We start from the raw sequence: 24,572 nt of genomic DNA, 5'->3' as shown, positions 1-24,572 counted from the left end.
CTCACACTTTCATAAAAAATACTGATATTGTTGTCAACATAAGTTGGTCGGTATAGGTTACTAGTAAATCAAAGTGAAACAATTACTTTGATACGGAAAACTTTTGAAGTGACAAACAGCGTTTAAAACTTCACAACATAAGGTTGCTATAATGGTTAATGTCATTTATATAAAATTCGAATCCCAACGTTATCAGTTTTATTTTCGTTTTTATTCAATTTTAAAAATTGATATAATTTGGTCTTAAATATGTATATTTAGGTTTACTTATATAAGACCTTTTCTCTCAAACATTGACAAAGAATTTTGTTGTTCCTTTTTTTTACATTGCTTTTCGGCATACAGAGATTAATTAGGTAACAAAACACCCACATAAAGAAATTATTAGAAATTATTAATGATTATATTTTACATTGACTGGAATTTAATGGAAGATTTATTATTTATTAAACAATCCAATAGATAAAGTAAAATAACTTTCTCATCACGTGGCTTGTACATAAATATGTTTTATAATGGGATATTTATCTTAACAACGCCGACATGACCATTACACTATCAAAACACTGTAATATTTTCATGTGTTGTTGGTGGGTAATAATTAAATGCAGACGAAAGATAACCTTAAAAGGGCATAACTAACCATTTTTAATATGCTGTACGACTGCAAGTGTAATACTGTTCAAAGACTTTTACCAGACGATACAGAAGAAACAATCATCGGGCATGCCTATGAAACATATGCATGGGGTTCAAAGTAAATTATTTTTTGCGGAAATATAAGTGAGGGAAATGTTAAATGCGAAACAATATGGCGGGTTATGAAAGTATGCTGGTGTTTTGGGTAGATATTTTTACCTGGTTAGTGAAACTTTATAGCAATATAAATATGCCTTGTCGGAGGCCCGACGTGTAAGCTTCTCTTGTTTTTTAACCTTTGTTTCTTGTAGCCTTAGCAAAAAGTTATTAAAAGTAAAAGCTGAAAGCTTGCTTGTTTACAAAGTGATAATAGAAAATTGCGTGATTAGAAACTGTGTTTTAGTCAAAGTGTACCATTTTTGTACATAATTTAGCTATTTCCATTGAATGTTTGCATTGTTTTGCCATATGAATATCTGCTACATTCGTGGTTTGGCTTCATAAGACAACGTCGTCTTGTAAAAAGCCGATAACAGCAATCTCTCTCTGAAATGGTTTCAACTCAATAGTTGCGAAATAACTTCTTGTGTAAAGTGTCAGTCCTCTTCGTGTAAGTTATGTTTTACAAATCGGAATAAGGTCTATGTAACCTTCTTTGTGACAACAACCTTCGTGTCCATTTTCAAACTACAGATTTATTTTGATTTTTTTATATTAACTTTTGTATATATATTTTGCAAAACCTTATTTAAAGTATTTTATAGACAGTTTATTTTTGAATTTATAAATTTTCAATAACATACAAGATGAAGGTTTTGTTAATGTGTAGCTTTTGGTCCCCTAACCCTATCCCCACCAACACTCACAACTAAAGAAATGTATCTTTGATTTGTCCCTCTTTTTTGCCAATCATTTAAGTATTATCATTAAAAAAAACATCGGCAAATAATGACGGCAAATCTAAATTACATTCTGGTGCTATCTAGAACTGTAAATATAGTACAACGCTGACCCTTCTTCCTGCCTTTGTCGCAAAAGCAAGGCAAGGTCGATGATTGTTCACCAAAATAACATGTTGCACATTGAAATAATATGAAGTAAAAACCTATTGTCTATTGTTAGTAGCAGTGACCTTGACCTTGTCCCTAGGCTTACAAATTCGCATGCAGACTTACGTCAAAGAACATCTGAGTGAAGAGTTATAACTTTTTTCTTAGATAAGTGTGACACCAACTTCCATGCTGCTTTATAATTCCTGTAAAGTTTCACCAATCTATAGAACTTTCGAGATATCGGAAATACAAGGGAAGATCTAAATCCCCCTCTCCATGTAGTTGTGGGAATCAGTCAACACATACTAAGTTGAATTAGGTGACAATAACAACTTTTCAAGTTATATGTCCAGCTTAGTCCAACTTTACACAGGAAACAGAAGCAACCAATACAAACATATATTTTATTCACATCACGTAATACGGATATATAGAATAGAATGGATAATAAAGAATAAGAGAACAACAAACATGTACAATCGACTATATGCATATGCATATTAAATAGCGTCGTTATATGTATTACAAATTTATGTATGTTAAGAGTGTAAACAAGTGGCAGGTTCAAGTCTAGTCCGCGCAACATGCTATGTTACAATAACTTTACACTCAAACTTTTCTTCGGACCAAAATAATCCACTGTTTATTCTTCCTATTACCAAGTTGTTGTTTTTTGCCCCAACAATGCACTGTTTAATCTTTCTTTTTGTCTTTAATCCAGCCATCTCAGAACAGTTGGAATGCAAAATGCATGTAATACAAAAGTTTACACCTTCTAATCCTTCATACAAGGATCATTTAGCCATGCCAAGAGGAATTAAAAACTCTTCATATTGAGTTCATTGATAGGACCACATTTTAAGCTGTATTACCTCCCCTGGGAGTATGATTAAACTATCAAAATATGTCGATCAGAAGTCTCCGTGTGACTTGGAATTATAGTCACTTGTATTTGCTGCCCTTATTGGCGCTTAAAATGCTTCCAGACGTGACGGGATACACGGCTGGGTCAAATATTAATGCAGACAATGGCTGCGGTCGGACCTTTCAAACAACATGCAAAAAATAGTTGGAGAGTTCCTGATATTGCCACTCAGGTGCTATGTTGGACGATCTCCGTAAAACCATATCAAGCTGTAATGATACTTAGTGCACAATGGTGACGATTGTTTTACAATGAAAAACAGTTATTGAATAAAGGTCATATTGGCCATTTCAGCTTGTCATATGCTTAGATCGACACTAATGGACAACAGCGTGTTATCCAGTTATGGATTTACAACATCACTTTCCCAGCAACAAGTCAGGTAACACTAATAATTGAGATATATATATATATAGTCATTATAGTACACAGTACACTCATAATGTTCACACTAATATATATATATAGTTATGGTGAGGTCCATCACCGGAGTAGTATTACATCGGTACTGACATATGCAGTCCGGCAACGGATGGATCGATGTCTGGATCATGGTTTAATCCAGGCTTTCCCCAACAGTCTAGACCGGTGTTACTTGTAACGTTGTATTCTCTATGTTCGGAAAAAGAGCACCCTGCCCGTCTGTCATCTTGTGTATACACCATGACAACTTGTCTGAAAATGTCATAGCAGAATGACATTCTTAATCAAGATGGTACTCTATTTACGGTATAAAGGGCGTGTTTTTAACCATGTTAGATTTTCTTCGGACTTTGATGTTATCATGTGTGACTTCATATAATACAATTTGGGTGATAATGAATATAATTATATGTGTTTTTGCCTTCTAAATCAAAACATTTAAATGCAAATGCTGCCAATCGCTTCTTTAATTCAAATTTTAATTTCACATGAATAATAAAATTGTTCTTTTTTTATAAACTTGTTGAAAGAGAAAGGGAATCATAGTAAACGTTATTCCATCATACATGAACGAACTGGCAAACACAGTTCCACGTTAACTAAAATCACGTGACCGACCTATGACGTGGTGGGATGCTATCTAGCGTAAGAAGTGTGTCTCGTGTTGGTATGACGTTCTTGCTTCTATTACAGTCCAGCTTGATTTGTATTCGTTTGTTGGACATTCCATTTTCAACAACATACATCCTTCCCCACAAACCTTTACTAACTGTGTACATGGTTACATTGTCCTTCAACTACAATTTAAATAATGTTTGACTAATTCGTTGAGTAATTGACTTAATAATGCAAAATAATTAACCGAAGCAATGCCTGTGTAAATAAAGGGAAATTATATTTATTCAGCTCAGCTTAAAAATAAGGTATGAACAATGGAAAAGACGTATAAGTAATACTTGGGTCGGCTTAGCCAGAACGCAATATTGTCACTGTTCATTTTAGTTTTGTATCACTCAGATCTGAATGAGTTCCTAGTAGCTGACTATCAAATACTTCCTAAACCAATGAAATGTACACACGAGCCCCGATAAACAATCCAGTTAAACTTATTTTGTTAAAAACATCGACATCTTCAATTAGGCGGATGTATATTTTGTCCGGTGTAAAAAGTCATTACCACATTAATGACATGTAGTTCTTCAATAATTACACATGGTACACACTATTGCAGCATAGTTTAATCTGAAAACATCTCAATTCAGTCACAAACCTTGTCCATGGAACCATTGCTGATAGCTAGCTGCATGACCACATCGGCAAAAGCATGTTTGTATTTCTTCATACAGTCCTCTACGAAAATGTCCTTGGAGCTATGTATGGACAGCATGAACTTCTTACTTTTTTCTAGACAAGCAACTGCAATGTTCCAGATGAATAAATCAACAGTAACCAAAATGAAAACAAACAGAAAACTCGCTTAACTTCAGAACATTTATTACAATTGTGAAGCAAATCGCAATATCCAAGCGTATATTGCCTCTTTTGCAAGTTGTATACATTGTCTGCATTATCATTTTGTGTTAGGCTACAGCTTAGGGTCTAAATACCATCAACTTATTCATTCGACATAAATCGGGTTGCTTAAAATTAGGTAATGCGCAGATATAAATCGAACATGTTTTCTACGTACTTGACCAGTGGTTGAAAGAAACAGGGACAATGGCGTATTTGCCGGGTTTGAGCATAGCATTGCATCCCACATAGCTTTTCAAATGATGCCTGCTCCAAGTCACAAAACTGCCCACCGCTTTGTCCTCAGTAGGGGACTCTTTAAACACCAAGATACAGAGGTCCGACAAATCTTTATTCTCGCTACCCCTGAAGTGAATAAAAACCAACTCCGATTTCCTTTACAATATATGACATTTTTAAAGCATACATTTCTTTCCTGTATTTACATGTGTTTTAAATTTCTTCGAAATTTTACGGAAGTAAAATCGATCTTTTAACATCATTGACGTGTATCAAAACCAAGTCAGTTTTTAATAACATATTTCATTTTCATCAGAGGCTTCTAAATAGCTAAGCAAACACATTTGCCGAACTATAATAATCATATCAATAACTCACTAACTCACTATTAAGCTGATTTCAGCGCAGAAGGGAGAAAATCGCATTGAATAGATTAGGTATTGTATATCTGAGTTCCCTCCCCTGTAGTATCTTAATTATAGAAATATTTTGCAATATTGTTACAATGAGATTAAACCCAGAACTGTAATGAGTTTACTAGTTTATACATTTGCCGAATCATAATTATCCTATCTACAACTCACTTACTCACCATTTAGCTAATCTCAGCGCAGAAGGGAAAAGATCGCATTGAATAAATTAGGTATTGTATACATGAGTTCCCTCACCTGTAGTATCTTATTTATAGAAATATTATGCAATATTGCTCCAATGTGTTCAAAACCAGACCAGACGGAGTTTTCTTGTTTATAGGAAGGTTTCTAGATTAAAATGAGTGTTTTCCTTTCATATCCGTGTTTTATAAGTTTTTAACTGTTAATATACGCAAAATATTACGCACTCTTACTTTTAACTAAACATGAACTTATTTTATAAATCAAACAATATTCCAGGTATGTTTCACAAACTGATTTTTATTGAAATCTGATATTCTGGTATAGTTTTCAACTATATATATTTCATGGACTATGTTGATTTTTTTTTGGTCTTCTACAAAAGCCTTGAGCTATAGCTCAAGCCAAAAAATAATAATCGACTGAAAACTGTAGCGTATTGTTATACGCAATAGTGGTTCCATGCGGGGCGCCCTCCCCACAAAAATCGTCGCTAAAATAGTTTACTTTTGATGTTAATATCGCAGAAAAAAGGTTATTACATACGTAATAAATGCACCATTTCGAACTAGAATATTTTTTAATGTGTGTGGGGGAGTACCCAAAAAACTGCCAACAATTTAAACTATTTCAAGTTCGGCTCTGATTGGGAGGCGAATTTCAAAAGATTGTGCCCCTAACGTACACCCCCTCTTGCGTCAATTCCTGGATCCGCCCCTGATAAGTACCTTGCATTTTTTTTTTATCTAAGATCGATGTAGCCAATCGGTTATCGTTGTACGAGAAACATCATTTACAACTAATAAATTTAATTAAGTAATACCGTATGATTGACTTAGTTTGATTTTGGATATAAACATTGATCACCTTTCAACGAGGTATTGTGCATTGAACCAATTTTATTTCTTTCAGTTATACAGTAAAGCCCATGATATTTGTATTTTAGCTTTTATTAAAGCGGTACCTATCAAAGTCAATGCATAGTATAAGTCCGGTTTAAGCTAAATTCTTTAACCAGGATAAAATAAACTATATATATTACATGTATATTTCTTCATTTGAATGGGTCATCTCAAATAGGTTAAGTCATATTTACCTATTTCCCTCCTGGTACAACCCTATCTCTAATTCGGTTGTCTCAGCAACTGTCACCTTAACCAGTTTAGGGGAATGACTTGCGTTCTGCGGGAAAACTCCTTTTATACGAACTTCCCGCCAATCTGGACGTACTTTGCACACATCAACACATTGGAAATACCTACAAATATAATTCTGTATCAATATCATGACGTTGTCAATCAGACTATAATTCTTATCACCCATATTTGAAATAGATAATTCGAACAACCAGCCTAGATCTAAACTTTAGCGGGTCGCTGCAAATAATAATATCCACATCCCTGTTACACAACAAAATATTAGGATGTGTTCGTTATCAGACCCACACGACGAACTATTGCCTCTTCATATTGTTCAAAACGTTTGTTGAAGAGCCATTCATCATTTTGAACAACATAGTATCAATATAAATCACAACGAGAAATAGAATTGATATTTCTTTAAGAGCATGGCCCTCGACTTGAGTTTGCCATAAAATGAGATATTCATTACTTGAAGAGATCTTCAAAGGACATCCAAAATACTCCAGGCGTTCCTCCATTGGGTACAAGCTCCATTTTAAACTTAGAATTGACGCTTTGCCACGTGGCTGATTGATCACTCCAATCGCCTTTCCAAGAGTGGCGGCCCCAGGGGTTACGCAGGCGCAACAGTCTGTAGGTAAATTATAAGCAATGGTAAGATTCAATTTCATAAAATTATTGTTCAATAAATACATGTAGTTATATGTAGATAACATTAATCGAACATGCAATGAATTTCACTGTCTCCTAGTCACCAGTTTGCAAGGAATATCCCACATCTCAAACAAATATAAAATATACACAATATGAAAGGAGAAACCACAACATATTTCATAATGTTTTCGTTTTGCCGTGGAATATTGCAAATAAAATATAAGGCTTTAAAAAGCATCGGTGCAGTATTTAATTATCACATGTACACAGAGGAACAAGAAACGTTTAGATAAACACAACCACCGTGACCAATTGTATATTCCATCAATACATAAATAAACTGAATCCGTTCTGCGAAGTGTTTTAGTTCACTTAAAGCCTGTTTGCGTCTCGTGGTCATGCAGACGGATGAACAAATTGTGTATACGGCTATTGCATTAAAAGTGAGCATACTTGTGTCCTTCTATTTCCCTCACGTCAAGAATCGAGTAAGCATGGTTATACACCAGTCCCACAGACTTGTACGAATCCTCGTCTCCGTCGGCTTTCCCCACGCCACACGGCGCCCCCATTAAAAACCTTGGGAGAAGTCAATAAAATGTTATTAGAGTATACGAGATAATAAGTTAGACATGTTTTATTTTTTAACCAAGGTGTTGCTAATGGATAATAATGGGTTGGTAGGTAGGAAGTTAGAGTATGTATGTAGATCGGTAGATAGGTAACTGACGATTACATGTGCATACGATTCGTTATTCAATACAGGTAGTCTTTACAATTATAACTGTGTTAAATTGACATTCATATGTATATTCTATTCTGTATCTGCATTACATTTTAATACTATACACTACATGGCTGTCTCTATAAGTCGCCTTCATGGGTAATCATTGTAAAGTTAATAATAGTTTAAACTTCTTAATTTTACAACGAGTGTGAAACAAGTTATTACAACATTATATCAATTACTCTCGTTGAAACGATGTTTAATGTGCGAGAGTGTGGTCTTGTGTTGTGGGGGGAACCGGAGTACCCGGAGGAAAACCACTTGTCCGACTTGGTGAGTACAAACCAAACTCACATGCGCCCTGCCTAGCCTTGGAATTGAACCCGGGTCGCATAGGTGAGAAACGAGCGCGCTAACCGGACAACCAAAACAAATTAATTATAATGGATGTATACAACAACGATATCTATGGTCACGATTTCTAATAATTTAGAATGTTCGATCTTTATTCAGTAGTACTTTTGTTTTGTGACCGCCTGAAATGTATAAAAACGACTTAATGAAAATCGTTTCATATCATATATAACATACCTGAAAGGAAGTATGATATTCATTAAGTTTTGCGTTTTTAGAATGTTGTGAATTAGAATTGTTGTAAATGTATCATGTGAAGAGCCACCCTCTAGAAATCCTATTTGTTCTAATTAGCTTGAAACTAATTCTATTAAACGAAATGAGCTGCATTAAAGTAACAACCATAAAAAGGTACCTTGTTTCTCTACAACTAAGAAGTCGAGCCCAGATGAAGTTTTTATCAATTGGGTATCCTCGCCTGCTGCTCCCTTCAACAAATAGTAGTTTAGTTGCCATATCTCCTTGTGTGTGAAAGCATTGCATATTTAAGGCATGTGTTTTAAAAATTGGCTACAATGCGCTTTTATGAAACGGTCGCAGAAATATTTGTACGCAAGTTCGTGCGAAGTGATTCGTAGGGACAACTTCGTAAGAAGTTTTAATAAAACTCACAGACCATACACCACTATTGCATATACCACAGAGCAAAAGATGGTTCAATCTGCTACAATACTGTATCGTACTGGTTAGACTCCTTATTAGCACACCCTTAATCTAATGTAAAGCACCAAACAAAAAGACGATGGGAGGTCATAGTTAAATTAACATTTACCTTGTAATGATATTGTCTCACACGGTTCACCAGTCAATATAGACAGTCCTTCAACACAGTGTCCTGCCTCTACCGCTTTGTAGCAGCCATGTAGTTTTGCCATTGCCTTCTCTATCAATGGTACCCACAATTGTCTTCGCTTTGCCTATTTAAATGAAAGCCAGTTGTTGTACACAAAAACCCGGCTAAGTCTTTTTGATATATATGCGAATGTCAGGCGACATTTCCGTTACAAGGCGGGTTCTTTATTAACTGGATGTCGGAGAATTGTAAACAATTAATTTCCCTTTCTAAACAAATGTTTTGGCTTGATAATCGGTGCCTTGTCAATATAGTGTACAGTTAAAGCACTCGTATGCACACATAAACTACTCGTTTGCACAAATAGCTTCTCGTTGCAAAGTTAAACTCTTGTTTGAACAATATAACCACCCGTTTGTACAATTAAACTACTCGTTTTCACAATGAAGCCACTCATTTTTTAAAATAAAAAACTTCTTGTTTTTTTACAATAATAACTGCTTCATTTGTCAAGAATGTACTCTTTCAAACATGGTCTATGTTAAGTATCAGTTATATGTATAATTAGTCGGCGCCCTCTTCCATGTATATAATTATTAGTCGGCGCCCAAAATGTAGCTTGAACGTACGGACCAGTTCATAAATTGCAGGAAAATAGTTTCTTATTTTTCCACGTTGCACGTTAAAGTGTTGTTGTTATTTAAATATTGATTTTAAATACCAACTATTACCCGAATAGATGAATGTTACACGGTACGATTTCCTACGTAGTAATCTCCATTGGCAAGTAGCGACGAAGGGAAAAAAACATTTAGCTTAAGTGTTTGTTTTGCAAATGTCAGACAAAAGAATAAATTCTGAATTATTACCTTAGTTTTCTTCTGTTATTTTCATCCCCGTTCAATTTACTCATAACAGTAAAACAAATGAAATTGTTTGAGTATCATCAACAAATATGTATAACTAACATGTTATCATTGAATAAACTTTTTTTAGTGATCCACATGCATGTTTTTTTCTTCAACTTTTATCGCGCCGACTTTATTCTATGCATCATTGTGTCATATACTGTTTTCATAGATGGGATATACTGGATGTTTCAAATGGATATATTCAAGAATATGATTATACTTAAATCTCTGTGTTTTTATATAAATTAATAAATTAGGTTAATAGCTTAAAATAAATTGGAAATTGCAACTGTTATGTATACTGTCCAAGAACAAATACCGTTTGGTAGGGTCTACAGCAGAACCAGAACCGTGTAACAACCTTCATAAAACAGACAACAGAAGGGTACATCGCATCACAGTACAGTGAGTAGACAATATATTACATCATGTATTGATACCTGTGAAAAAAGGAGGCGTGAATATTGATCGCAAGGAAATACGTCATCAAGCAGAACAATCTGCCAAACTCCATCTTTGCACAGCCTCACTTGATATATCCCTTCCGGACAGAACTCCTTCGTCGGTATTATCTTCTTGATGAGTTCAGGTCGTTCGGCCAGAACGGCCAAGGCACTCAAAAACCTGTCAAAATAGTATTCCAGATACACAGCAGTAAGGCAAAGATATGTTTTAAAAATAAACCATTGGAGTATATTATAAGATTATTCAAATCCAACGACTGCTGTATAACGTATCCAACATTACAACGAACTGATAGTCTATTATATATTTGAGAAGTTTTGTTGAATAATCACAGTACAAATGAACTTAAATATCTGACAATAAGACATAGGTTTAGTTTGAGACATACATGCAGTTATAATATGACATTAAAATAAAAGACTCGAAACCGACCTGTTGCAACATTGCAGTATGATTTTATAATATTTGTATTACTTCTTCATTTTTCAAAATCTTCTTTGGTGTATTCAGTTTTATAATTTTTTAGTTTAATCAGCCATATTCTCAATCGCAGACAGTTATTGCTTAACATTATCTTACCAGCAGTCTCCTAACTGACCCTGAGATATATCGTCTGGCGTAGGCGACCTATATACCACCCATGGTTCCTTGTGATTCGAGACAATCTGCTGACAGCGTAGCCATTTAACTTTGAGTCCTGCAAGTTTGCACTTTGGATCTTTGTATAAAGACCTTGAGTCTGGAGCAAACGAGTCGTCAATAAATTCAACACGATTCTGAAAAAGATATATTTTCATAACGTCACTGTTCAGAAATATACATATGTACACACGCAATAAATCGTTTTATATTCAGTTCATCGTAAGGGCTTTCGTGATATTCGACAGATAAATATGCTTTAGACCCGTTTAAAATCGAATAATGGCGCCATTTATGATAGTTGAATATAGTTGGTTATGATTGCGATAATCAAGTATACGGTTTTGTTTTCACAGTCGGCGTCGACTATATTTGTGTCCAAACTGTAGCCTTAATTCAGGGACTAGTTCATACATTGCAAAAGAATACTTTTGATATTTTCCACGTTGCACGATCAAATGTGAAGTACAGTACGTGTGTTGTAAAAGTTTTTACTTTAATTTGCAACGAAGTTTAAGTATTGATTCTAAATACCAACTTTTTCCCGAATATATGAAGATTGCACGGTACTATTATAAGTATCTTCCATGGCCGAGAGTGTAAGATAGGCTCATTCCGACCCGAGCGTAGGGTGTTTTGCGGAAACGAGGTTTACCGAGTTTCCGCAAAACACCCTGGGCGAGGGTCGGGATGAACCTATCTTACACGAGCGGCTTTGGCAGATGCTTTTTCTCCCATCTCAGTTAAACTTAATTAAGTCAAAATGTATTCTTTTGCTGGAACTCTTTTGTGCTTAATGCAAATAATTGCGTATGGATATGCGATAATTCGTGGTCGTCATGGATATACGCGCAGTGATTCCGATAATGTTAATAGTCAAATCGGTCTCAGTTAAATAGTTCTTTTGAGAGTGACGCATTATTTTTTGAAAGGTGCGTGAAAACTGTTTTATGGTGACATTTGAAGCGAGAAATAGTCAACTAACTAACTAAATATTGCCACAAGACAAGGTTTCCATGACGACAGTCTTCAACAAGGGAGGTAATTACAATGTGGTGACCATTAAAAAGGAGTTCCATACGGGCATGTTATCTTCGCCCGTGGGCAAGAATTTCTAGCCTGGTTAAATGATTGGATTTACTTATCTGAGGTGGGAGAAAACACTTTCTCAATCCCCTACGCAGTAATCTCCCTTGGCAAACAGCGACAAAGGGAGTTTTGAAAAACTAGCATTAAACTTGATTGTTTGTTTTACAAATGTCATTCAAAAGAATAAAGTCAAGAATATTGCCTCACAATGCATAATCATTTTTAGTCCCGTTTACTCATTACTCATAGCAATAAAGTGTGTCCACAAAACAAATATAAGTGTTACTGTATTATCAACAATAATGTCTTTCGAACATATGCATACGTAACATATTATCGATGAAAACAATAACAACTTTTTATTGGTGATCTACATGCATATTTTTTATCTATTTTTATCGCATCGACTTGATGATATGTATTATTCCTTTCATACAGTTTTAGTGATGAGCTAGCAATGCTTTTTTCCTAGAAAGACTGATAACTGTGTTATCGATATTGTATAATAATGTTTTATAATAATAATAATAGATAAACGAATAAATAGACTGTACTTAAATAAAGGGTACAGAAGAATATTTAGGTGGAATCTTGGTGTTACCTTTTTGCAGAAAGAGATTATGTTTCGCCACCTTTGAATCGCCTCATCATCTTCGATTTGTCGCAAATGGCTTGCGAGGAAAGATTTTCCGCCATTGAAGGGATGCTTCAGCTTAATTGTACCACGGAGCCCTTTGTGCGACTGTTTTGATTTGATGGCAGAACCGCATATCTGACAATGGTCTGATTTAGCTGGATTTATAAAAGTGCAAACATGACACTGGCATTCTGACTTCGGCGTGTCTGACTGTTGTTGTGTTTTTGACAACATTTTATCAAGTCCAATAACTCTTCTCTTTCCATCTTTTGCCAATGTTATTGCGTTGTTGTCCGAAGCCATAATGTTGTGATCACCCTGCTTCTTGTCCTTGTCCTTCTGAGTTATATTAGCTAATTGCAGAGTCGGTTTTTCGTCGCCTTTTGTTAATTTATTTTTATAATAAGGATTGTTTGGTAGGTTGTCATTCTTATCTTTATATTTTTGTTGTTTAAGTACTGATTTACAAACGGAACAGTCTGTCTCGGAGAAATTGTCAGCCCAACAAGTCCATGTACCAGATTTCAGGTCAGTACTGGCAGTCTTCTTATCAGAACCCTCGGATGATTCAGGCCTCGATGTTTTACATATCTCGCAGTGAGGCAAATATTCACAGTTTTGAAATGTACACTTGACACACCCCCATTTTACTTCCATGACATCTGTACGTGTATTGAGAAACATTTTAAATAGTGTTCTATAATAAATACAAGTTATAGACATCTACATTACCACAAGATATCAGTACAAAGACAACACTTAATATTAGACATTAATTCTCAAGTAAAAAGTTATTGTAATTTAGGACTAAACTTAAAGCAGATATTGATTGTATAACCATGCACGAAGTTAAATATATAATATATATATATATATATATCAATTATATGTAAGTTTTTTTATAACATAGTATTGTTCATTATAGCATTGCATATATATTACATATATATAATAACCTACATGTGTTAACATGTCATGAGATATATTTCGAGGTACTGCGTCTTAATCATGTTTACACACACAAAAATGTACACGTGTATTTAACATTCTTAAAAAATGTGATGACTGGAATTGTTTATAAATATGCACATGGCATATGGAACTTCTTGTATTACTTTACCCCTGCCGCCTCCTTCTTTTAGAGTTTTTAAAGGTCTGGGTTGACCCCGTCACATCTCCCAGTGTGTCGTAAACAAAGAATTGAAGTCATATAAGAGGAATTTTACCCGCCCCCCCCCCCACCCCCACCCCCACACTCTCTCTCCGGTTGGTAGGGGTTTCGCCAAAGCATGTAAGAGTAATTCTGGACCCGCGAGACTTGCGACGAATGACATTTAGAGTGGTCCCACAGCTCCGACTATTTCATATTTACGCTCTCACCATTTCCGGAGTTCATTTATGGGGTAAGAACTACGAACAGCTATTGGATTGAAAAGGGCTGGTGCATTTACATCAGCCAATATTTATTGAATGATTATATAAATAAGAATATGAGTGAAATAATAAATACAAGTCCCATAACGTTGGGCGTACAAAAAAGTCCCAAACCAAGTCCAACCGAAGGAGGGGAGAGCGCAAGGACATTTGTATGCAATAATGACTAGACAATTATAATCTGATCAGTGAAGCAAAAACTACAAACAAAAATCTAAAATATAAATCGATAAGAGATGATAAGTTCAGAATGAATTACCGAAGTTGACAATGTACAAAACATGTGAACCTATACAAACACGTAGTACAGGAAAGTAAAGAGCAAAATTGAAGTGTAATTTATAATTCCTTGGTCTCATAAATTATATTTGTATAGGGTTTTATATTTGTATGGGGTTTTATTTCTCTGGGCTTGATTACATGTAAGTTAAGAAATAGACCATAATAAAAAATCAACACGTTTAAATGGTCATACTTAGCTTCATGCATCAAGTTATATGCAATGCTCTCTATTTCCTGACTGGTTTAAAGCTGCACTCTCACAGATTGGCCGATTTGACAAGATTTTTTTTTGACAACTTGATCAGCTGAGTTTGGCTTCAGTGTTTTCAAATCAGTCATATAGGATAACACACAATAGAACAGATCTCAATTGATTGGAAAACTGCCAAAATTTGCATTTTTCTTAAAGTGTAAGTAACGCTTTTAGCCATAAATCATCATTTTCAAGCGTAAATATTAAAACCTGTTATCTGATCTGTTATTAGCAGTCTTATTATATAATCGGTTTTCAGATACTCACGCAAAATTTGGCTCATTCTAAGACAAAAAAAATGAAAGGTTGTCAAAACGGTAAATCTGTGAGAGTGCATATTTAACATTTGCATTTCAAGATAGAAATTGTTTTATAAGAAAATGGGAAGATTATGTTTGGTCGCTTCACATTCACGTTAACGGTGCGTATATAAGAGACTGGGCTGGAATATATCTTTGATTATATGATCTGGAAACATATGGGGTGTTTTCCATCCGCCCTTCAAATGATAGTGTTGAATTCATGAGTGCATTAACGCAAAGCCCGTAAGAAGGTCATGATGTCTCTCGCTAGAGTTCATTCGTAAGAAAATATTTTTTCTGCTTCGTCGTGATGTTAAAGCAGTCAATATGACCAAGCGTTGAAAGGGGCCATTACCAAAGAAGCGCGGCCGTGGATTTTATAAGTGGCATTTTAGTGTCATAGGTTTTCTGTGAGTGTATTTGTAGTTATGTTTTGATTTGAATGTTAATTTCTTAATTCTCAAAACTGTGCTCGAGTGTATACATTTCAAAGTCTCTCACATATTTGGTTTTCGTTAGTTTCTTTTCTTCAGCCGTATGATTCAAGGACGCTTATTTTGATTTAAATTCCTATAAATCTACAAAGAAATTATATAGTTATTATTATTACTGTAAAAGTGCTATAATGCGTGATCTGTAAACAAAAGTGTCCATGGATATAAGGGCATTTAAAGAGTCTGATAATATTGTTACTGTGCTGAGTATATTGTGTGCTTCTGTTGTGCAGATTTATTGCTTACATCATGAGTAGTGATGTTTGCTGTTTATGTGATTATTTACTTGTTGGCGGTCAATGTATAAGGGTCCTCTAAGTTTTGTTAAGCTTACTTACGTCTATATTGAGCTTTTGTTTGTTTGTTTAAAAATGGGATCGTACAAGTTTATATTTTGTGAGAGTACATGCTTCTACTAGTGGGACTTATTGGCTGTATGTCACTTTAATGTGTTTTAGTTTCTTGGCTGTGTTTAAGATAGTGTCAATGTTAGAAATGTTATTTTCTGTTGGTCATCGCTTTGCGGATCCAACCCAAACAATAAACATAGTTATCTCCTTTTTGATTGAGGGAGGGGGTGGGGGTGGGGGTGGGGTAAATGGACGTCCGGAGTTCCAGTGCTATTCACTAATGCACGTTAAAGAACCAGGATAGCTCTTACCAGGGTTACATTATGTCTGTGTATATTACTCCAAAAACCACATACGACTTACAACTATTTCGGATCACACGCCGATTGGGCCGAGTGCGAGTATAAATTATCGCATCTCATCATCTATCACACCTTCTAGTAACCTTCTAGTACTTCGAATTACATGAATAACATTTAAACGTGTTAACTTGAAGTAAAATCAACTTGTTAACTTACATTATTGAAAAGTTACAGCTTTGGGACCACTCCAGATGTCACTCGTATGCCTCGCGGCATTATTGATCCAAAACTATTTCCGCGACACCCCACCAACCGGTGAGGTGGGGTTAAACTCAGGGTGTGACGCACGGGCTCGAACCATAATGCAACCATAAGGGCGCGGGCAGACCTTTAAAACTCAAAAAGATGAATGCACCTGGTCGTCAGACTGGTGTAAGTGTGTTATACTAGATTTATTTCCCATGTTTCTATACAATCATGTATATTTAATGTCAATGAGCTCTTTAAAGTGACTCGCTCATGTTTTTGGATCAAAAACAAGTTTTTTCCGGTAATGCGTCTGAAAACACTTATTTTATCATTATTTTACTCTATGATATAAAAATTGCAGAAAAAAATACAGGTATAGCAAAAAAAGTCGTTTGATTTTGGTGGGGTTCGAACCCACGCCGATAAACTCAAGAAAAAAAAATGAAATAAGCCAACGAAATTGCTGAATATGTTGACCCAGCTTTTGTTATTTTTGTTTTTAACACTCCTTCTGATTTGCCACATTTTATTTCGCAATTAAAAAATTGCGTTTAACAAACCATGAGCGAATTACTTTAAATATATGAGTGTATCTTGATTTGGCTGTCCATAACTTCAAGTCAAGAATGTTTAAACAGTGTACCTCAAGGTTAACATATAATACACCATACAATATATAAACAAAAGCTTTGTGAATATGAATCAAATTGAGACATACCTTAGAATTCCTGTAGCTTGTACTGCACCTATAACTTCCTTCAACCAGCATTTTCTGACACTATGAATGTCACATCACAAAATAATTTTCCATGAATATAAACATGTGTGATACCTCATATAACCGTTTAGATATACTCTCGTGAGCCTCTGAACCCGGAAGTAATTTCAGCTGAACCTAGCTAGATATCCTATATCCTAACAAAATTGTGTGGGTTAACATGTTGACAGTTTGCCGATATGATTGTTGTATTTTCATTATAATATAAAAAAAACTATCTTGTTTTTCACCACGAGTACTTTAAAGATTATATTTGATTTCTTCCGTAATAGAATAATATTGTAAGAATTCGGATTGGTTGTTTCATGTGACGGCACATTTGAAGTACAATAACCTGTGATTAATTCAATTCGTTCATTGTTTGTCATGCCAGTAAGTAGACGTTTAAAATTTAAACAAAATGGATCGATTTGCTTAAGCAGGTTTTGCTGATAGTTGTTTTATGTATAGTATTATGGCTTAAAAGATCCGTTCAAATGAAATTATCTGATCTTTTCATAAACGAGTGGTATTCTACTTTAAATACGTCAAGAAAATGTTGTAGCTATAGATTGTTTAAAGAGAATTTTGAATTCGAAGAATATTTAGTTAAAACACCTGCTAAGTTTTTAAAATATTTAGTAAAATTCAGAACAAGAAATAATAGACTACCAATTGAAGTAGGAAGCTGGAACAATATAGAACTGAATGATAGAAAATGCGAACTTTGTGATAAAAACAGTATTGGTGATGAATTTCATTATTTATTAGAATGTAGCTATTTTGCCGAATATAGAATAAGATTTATTGACAGACAATTATACCGATATCCTAATGTTTTGAAATTTAAAGATATTATGAATATCAATCCCAATGATTATCACCTTATCAAACTTCTGTAATAACACGAAGGCGGAGCTCTGTTAGCGGCATAGACTGCCCTTTGTTTGATTTAAAATGGTACAGTAAAAGAAAAGTTATCTTTGATTTAAGTCTTTTTTTAGGAAAAATGTTGCCTTCCGACGTAGCATATATGACGTAGTTTATCACGTGGTACCATGCATGCCATATCCCCCGGAATTTCGATCCATCCCTTGGTCCCCCGCCGGGGGATCAATATCCCCTGGAATCAAAAAAAAAAAAATTTTTTTCTCAAAACTTGCTTAAGGTTGACAGTGGAAAGCTTCAATAATATTATGAGGTTGAATCTCAATGAAGGACCATGATGACTAAGTACAAAAATTATTGAAAGTTGAGTGTATTTCTGTATTTATTCTTATATTATAAATGCAGATATTGCGCAAATTTTCGTCGCGTAAAAATCCTCTGGTGTAATATCAAAATCCCCTGGAATTCAGACCAAAATCCCCTGGGAAGCCTCTCAGAAATATGGCATGTATGTGGTACACACGCACACACTGGTATAAGGGATGAAACCGGACGAGAAAAAGAATACGGCCTGACAGAAGGGTAATAAACAATATTCTTTTGATTCTTCTGATATAAGAGGGGAATTTGATAAGAAGTCAACAAAGATGGTTTCAGCATTTTCCAGATTTAAAAATGTGAGGTTGCAAAACAGTTAAGGAAGCTTGATTTGTCGGTGTCGAAATATAACTCAAATGGCAATTGCGTCATTTCAAATGATTAAGATGTTACGGACGATTCTTCGTCCAAATCTAAACAAATCTAAAAATATAACCCTAAAGTAGTCCAAAGCTGCTGACAGTGTTCAAACACACAAAGATATCCTCATTCTCAATTAAGGTGCGAATTTGTAACACAGAAAATTAGTATCAAAGATTCTAATTTCAATTTACAGTGGCGGGTGAAGTCGAAATCATACCGGAGATTGAATAGGAGAAAAAAGGACATGATTTTTCCTATTACGAAACATGCATTCGAAAGAAACCATTTCCCTCCGGGGCGAAACCCGGCCTGGTTTCGAACCCTCGCTCTCCAAACTTTAAGCCATCAGATAGTGTCGGTGTTGAAGGTGTCAAGACTGTTTTGTTCCTTTTTTCCAAAAAATAAATACATGTTCGCACAAATGATGGCACGCATTGGTGCTCATTTGAAGGCAAGTTGAAAAAGGCACAACGTATATGTGCAGCTTGCCGGATGAAGGACAAGAAAATAATTGAGCATCCTGAAGATATTTGGAAATATAGAGCTGAGAATTTGTCCTCTTCATGTCACTTATTCGTGATTTGAAGAGTTGAAATGTAATTCTGTTATTGGTCCTTTTAAAATAATCCTATATGTGAGGTTATCGTCTTTTTTGGGGCGTTCTTTTTAAAAGTCCTGACATGTCAAATGGAAATACTGACCAGCGAGGTTAATAAAAATAAGATTTTAGTAAAAGATCGGTTATTATCATTAAGATACAAACATTATTAGAGAAATTCAATTTTTATCCGTGCATGTGTGTCAGTGGATATTTGGTAAGAACCTAAACACATTTTAAGTGTTGATAGTGGTTTGACAGTTTATGGAGGAGTTTACATTAGGGCATATTTTTTACTCTGCATACCCAAAGGCATAACACGAACTTCACTAAGTCGTGGCCATAAGTTACTAAGTTGCGGCCCCAATTTACTCAGTTGTGGTCACAATATAAATATAAAAGTGTTGCGGATGTCACCTCTGTGCCGCTGTACATAAGAGCATTAGAGGTGTTAACTTTAAACGTAGTCCTGCAATAGTTACAATGTTTCGTTTAGGATTAGTATTCAACTCATTTTTCACTCTGCATATCCAAAGGCACGACACGAATTTACATATAAAAGCATTAGAGGTTTTAACGTTAAACATAGACAATATTTCCAACATGTTGTTAAGGCTTGTACAAATCATATGTTCAGTGTCCTGTCATCGAGAATTTTGCAGCAACTTTTACCTTTGCCACAGGGGTTACACGTGGACCATATCATCGTCCCCACCTGTAACCGATTGGTATAACACCGTAAGCTAAATATCACGTGTCAACACACCGATTGGAGAACACGGGACGAGACAAACTAGCGACTGGATCTATCATTAAGCTTACTTCGACAGCTAACCCAGTGTTCGGTGTCTTGTAGGTAGAAGCAATGCCCAAATTTAATAACGGCTTGAGTCTATGAGTTTGAGTCTCAAGACTCCAAACTGCACAGTCAATTGTTTTTGTTGGAAAATAAGAATGAGCAAACTGATGAAAAAACAAATAGGTGTCGTGTATGTATGAACGAACAGTGGGTGTCCTGTGGGTAGACTCCAGTATAACGTGTACTTTGGATTGAAATTGGATTGAAGTCAGTACTACTTGTTCTTATGGGTATAATCCAGTTTCAGGTGTCCTGTTGGTTAAATCCAGTATAAGGTGTCCTGTTGGTTTAATCCAGTATAAGGTGTCCTGTTGGTTAAATCCAGTATAAGGTGTCCTGTTGGTTTAATCCAGTATAAGGTGTCCTGTTGGTTTAATCCAGTATAAGGTGTCCTGTTGATTTAATCCAGTATAAGTGTCCTGTTGGTTTAATCCAGTATAAGTGTCCTGTTGGATTAATCCAGTATAAGGTGTCCTGTTGGTTTAATCCAGTATAAGTGTCCTGTTGGTTTAATCCAGTATAAGTGTCCTGTTGGTTAAATCCAGTATAAGGTGTCCTGTTGGTTAAATCCAGTATAAGGTGTCCTGTTGGTTAAATCCAGTATAAGGTGTCCTGTTGGTTTAATCCAGTATAAGGTGTCCTGTTGGTTTAATCCAGTATAAGGTGTCCTGTTGGTTTAATCCAGTATAAGTGTCCTGTTGGTTTAATCCAGTATAAGTGTCCTGTTGGATTAATCCAGTATAAGGTGTCCTGTTGGTTTAATCCAGTATAAGTGTCCTGTTGGTTTAATCCAGTATAAGTGTCCTGTTGGATAAATCCAGTATAAGGTGTCCTGTTGGTTTAATCCAGTTTAAGGTGTCCTGTTGGTTTAATCCAGTATAAGGTGTCCTGTTGGTTAAATCCAGTATAAGTGCCCTGTTGGTTTAATCCAGTTTAAGGTGTCCTGTTGGTTTAATCCAGTATAAGGTGTCCTGTTGGTTTAATCCAGTATAAGGTGTCCTGTTGGTTTAATCCAGTATAAGGTGTCCTGTTGGTTTAATCCAGTATAAGGTGTCCTGTTGGTTTAATCCAGTATAAGGTCCTGTTGGATTAATCCAGTATAAGGTGTCCTGTTGGTTTAATCCAGTATAAGTGTCCTGTATGTTTAATCCAGTATAAGGTTTCCTGTTGGTTTAATCCAGTATAAGTGTCCTGTTGGATTAATCCAGTATAAGGTGTCCTGTTGGTTTAATCCAGTATAAGGTGTCCTGTTGGTTTAATCCAGTATAAGGTGTCCTGTTGGTTAAATCCAGTATAAGGTGTCCTGTTGATTTAATCCAGTATAAGGTGTCCTGTTGGTTAAATCCAGTATAAGGTGTCCTGTTGGTTAAATCCAGTATAAGGTGTCCTGTTGGTTAAATATGGTATAAGGTGTCCTGTTGGTTAAATCCAGTATAAGGTGTCCTGTTGGTTTAATCCAGTATAAGTGTCCTGTTGGTTAAATCCAGTATAAGTGTCCTGTTGGTTAAATCCAGTATAAGGTGTCCTGTTGGTTAAATCCAGTATAAGGTGTCCTGTTGGTTAAATCCAGTATAAGGTGTCCTGTTGGTTAAATCCAGTACAAGGTGTCCTGTTGGTAAATTCCAGTATAAGGTGTCCTGTTGGTTAACTCCAGAATAAGGTGTTCTGTTGGTAAATTCCAGTATAAGGTGTCCTGTTGGTTAACTCCAGTATATTGTGTCCTGTTTTTATCCAGTATAAGTGCCCTGTGGTTGGAATCCAGCAATAGATAGCTGTCCATATTGATTGAACTCAGTATTAGACCTATGTAAATATAATACAGTTGCATGTGTCCTATGGTCAAGGGGGAGGACGTAAATTCATTTCATGCAAACATTTAGTAAGAAAAATGTTTCATGGCAAACAAAATAGCGGATTTAGAATGAAAAGTACCGATTCTGGTACCAATTTTTGCCTGGTAAGTGGATTTTTTCTTTAAATTTTGAAAAAAGAAAAAAAAAAACACATGACATTCTACATGGTCAACTCTTGTTTATTTTATTGTTTGAATACAAGTTAGCACGCATGCCAAGTTGTACACTGCAGTCCCTCTCACACTGACCTCTTCCTGTTCATATTGATATTCATTGGACGGGATGGATGATTCCAGTTGCATTATATGTAGATTTGTTGTACATTATTGGAGATGGGTAATCGACCACTTCCTGGAAAACACTAAGAGACAGTCTAATTACTAATTCAAAAAACACATTAGACTGTTTTCATATTTAATATGCAATGTACATGTACATCAAAACAATAATATCTAAGCTTGAACATACAAAAGTAATACAAAACATAAGTTCCAAACCATAACTGGTCTGATTCCTCTCAGAGAATCTATAACAACAGTTCATGCTGCCTATTCTCAGATTATAATATCCACACAAAATGACGATGATGATTATGATTTAAAATGAGGTGTTAAAAATGACAGCACATTTAATAGATTGTAACATGAGAATGATGCCTGCACAGTTATTGATCAGAAATTTACGGTAATTTCAAATCAAATCATAAAAGCTGCCTCTAGTCCACATATTGAAACAATGTAACCCTCAGAAATGGGCTGTCAGTCGGTCAATTTCCATCAAGTCTTCCACAAGCTGAAAGGAGAAAATAGCTGTTATATTGCTATACTTTCATAAAAACAAAAACTTGCATAGACATATATACAGATATGTTGCAGTGTTTGATGTGTGGATATGGGTATGCATGTTGTCCACAAAACAGGATAAAACAGTTGATTCACAATAAATTACTTTTCCAGAACCGAAGGCTTGAAATTTGAGCCTCTACAATTTGGGGCAATAAGAAATTAATTCTTTCATGTTTTAATGCGTATTTCAATTAAGTGAGAACAGCTCATTAAGCTTATTTTTAAGCAATAATGAGCATTTCACAGCAATATCTAGAATTGAGTAAGATACATGGCAACATGCATGACCATGTCATGTGATTCTTGTTATTTGATGTCATCACATATGACATCACCATAAAAGAACATCATTGAAATGGTATGAGTAATTAACATGCATCATTTTTCCAACAAGCTTTCATTATAGTTTTTATCTTTGCATGGAATATTTATGAAACATGAATTTAGAAAAGTTTAATCAGATCATTTAATAATTAGTTCATGTAGGCCAATATTCAAAAATTAAAATTAGTTAGATTTGCAATACAGTACCTGTTCCACCGTTGTACCGATTCGTTTTGCCATTTCATTTCTCTCGAGAACACTGAGGTGCAAAAACTTCCACAATAGCTCACCATCCAGGATGTTTTTGTGAGAGTTAAACAAATCTATTGCATCAGTCTTCATTGCTCTGTAAAATGTACAATTTGAATTGTCATCAACTTGTCTTTACTGTTCAGTTTGTTATCTATCAACAATATAAATATCTATAAAAGTACAAAAGGAGTCATCTTTTAGTTATGAATAACTGGCACACCGAGTATGAAGTTCCTGTGTGCAAGCGTTCTTAAGTTTTTGAGTGGAAAACATTTTTCAGCCCAAGGTCACCGCCAACAAATATTTTTTCACCTGAATGTTACCGAGACCTTGACCTTTGACCTACTTCTCTCAAAGTCAATAGTCATCAACTAGTCACAACCAAATTCTTGGACCATTAGGATCTTCAGGTATTGAGGGGAAACCAATTTTTTACCTAAAAATTACACGACCTTGACCGTTGACCTACTGATCTCAAAATCAATAGCTTTAATTGACCGCAGAAGCATCGTAATCATGAATAATTTATGAAGTCAAAGCAGACATTTGGTTGGATTACTACATTAAACTTTAGGCAATACGAAAATTGACAAGCATTAAATAAATACTCATACATTATCTAGTTACCTGTATTAAGTTTATTTTCCCACAATTGTCAATATATTATGTAACCAGAATAATAAAGAGTTAGTTACATGAATGGTATATATACCTGTAAGACTTTGGGTTGAGTCCCGCTGTGTGTGGCATCTGTATACTTAGGGCGTTCTGCAACATCAGCAGTCGTCTGTACGTCTTCTCATTGATTGGGAGAAGCAGGCCTATGCTGCCATCCAATGTGGCTGAAATCATATCAAACAGGTTCAATTATGATGTTTATAGCTCTATTTACGGCTATATGTTTGTATTTGGA

The 24,572-nt window shown here is 35.2% G+C and overlaps 2 protein-coding genes across 4 annotated transcripts in view; both read right to left on the bottom strand.

The window, feature by feature from the left end:
• Positions 1-2,081: 2,081 nt before the first annotated feature.
• Positions 2,082-17,470, bottom strand: LOC128245121 (calpain-D-like). 2 transcript variants are annotated; one of them, XM_052963357.1, is made up of 13 exons: positions 17,261-17,470; positions 12,841-13,538; positions 11,091-11,287; positions 10,487-10,670; positions 9,115-9,259; positions 8,698-8,770; positions 7,655-7,780; positions 7,017-7,178; positions 6,502-6,663; positions 4,730-4,917; positions 4,310-4,455; positions 3,658-3,836; positions 2,082-3,291 (listed from the first exon to the last, which is right to left on the bottom strand). In XM_052963357.1, the coding sequence occupies exons 2-13, from the start codon at positions 13,531-13,533 to the stop codon at positions 3,114-3,116; spliced, it is 2,433 nt and encodes an 810-aa protein (XP_052819317.1). In that variant the 5' UTR covers positions 13,534-13,538; positions 17,261-17,470; the 3' UTR covers positions 2,082-3,113. The 2 variants fall into 2 exon arrangements, with proteins under 2 accessions (XP_052819317.1, XP_052819318.1); XM_052963358.1 differs by lacking the exon at positions 3,658-3,836 and having other exon boundaries at positions 3,118-3,291; positions 17,261-17,468.
• Positions 17,471-22,640: 5,170 nt separating this feature from the next.
• LOC128244787 (cleavage and polyadenylation specificity factor subunit 1-like) overlaps positions 22,641-24,572 on the bottom strand; it is a 47,990-nt gene continuing 46,058 nt past the window's right edge. For both annotated transcript variants that reach the window (XM_052962866.1, XM_052962867.1), the window contains 3 exons: positions 24,372-24,501; positions 23,615-23,753; positions 22,641-23,030 (listed from right to left, as the gene is read on the bottom strand). In XM_052962866.1, coding sequence (XP_052818826.1) covers positions 22,983-23,030; positions 23,615-23,753; positions 24,372-24,501 — 317 coding nt within the window. In that variant the 3' untranslated portion in view covers positions 22,641-22,982. The remainder of the gene's footprint in view (positions 23,031-23,614; positions 23,754-24,371; positions 24,502-24,572) is intronic.

Source organism: Mya arenaria, chromosome 8, assembly GCF_026914265.1.
Source record: "Mya arenaria isolate MELC-2E11 chromosome 8, ASM2691426v1".
NCBI classification, from domain to species: Eukaryota; Metazoa; Mollusca; class Bivalvia; order Myida; family Myidae; genus Mya; species Mya arenaria.
This window is presented reverse-complemented; position numbering and strand designations above follow the sequence as displayed.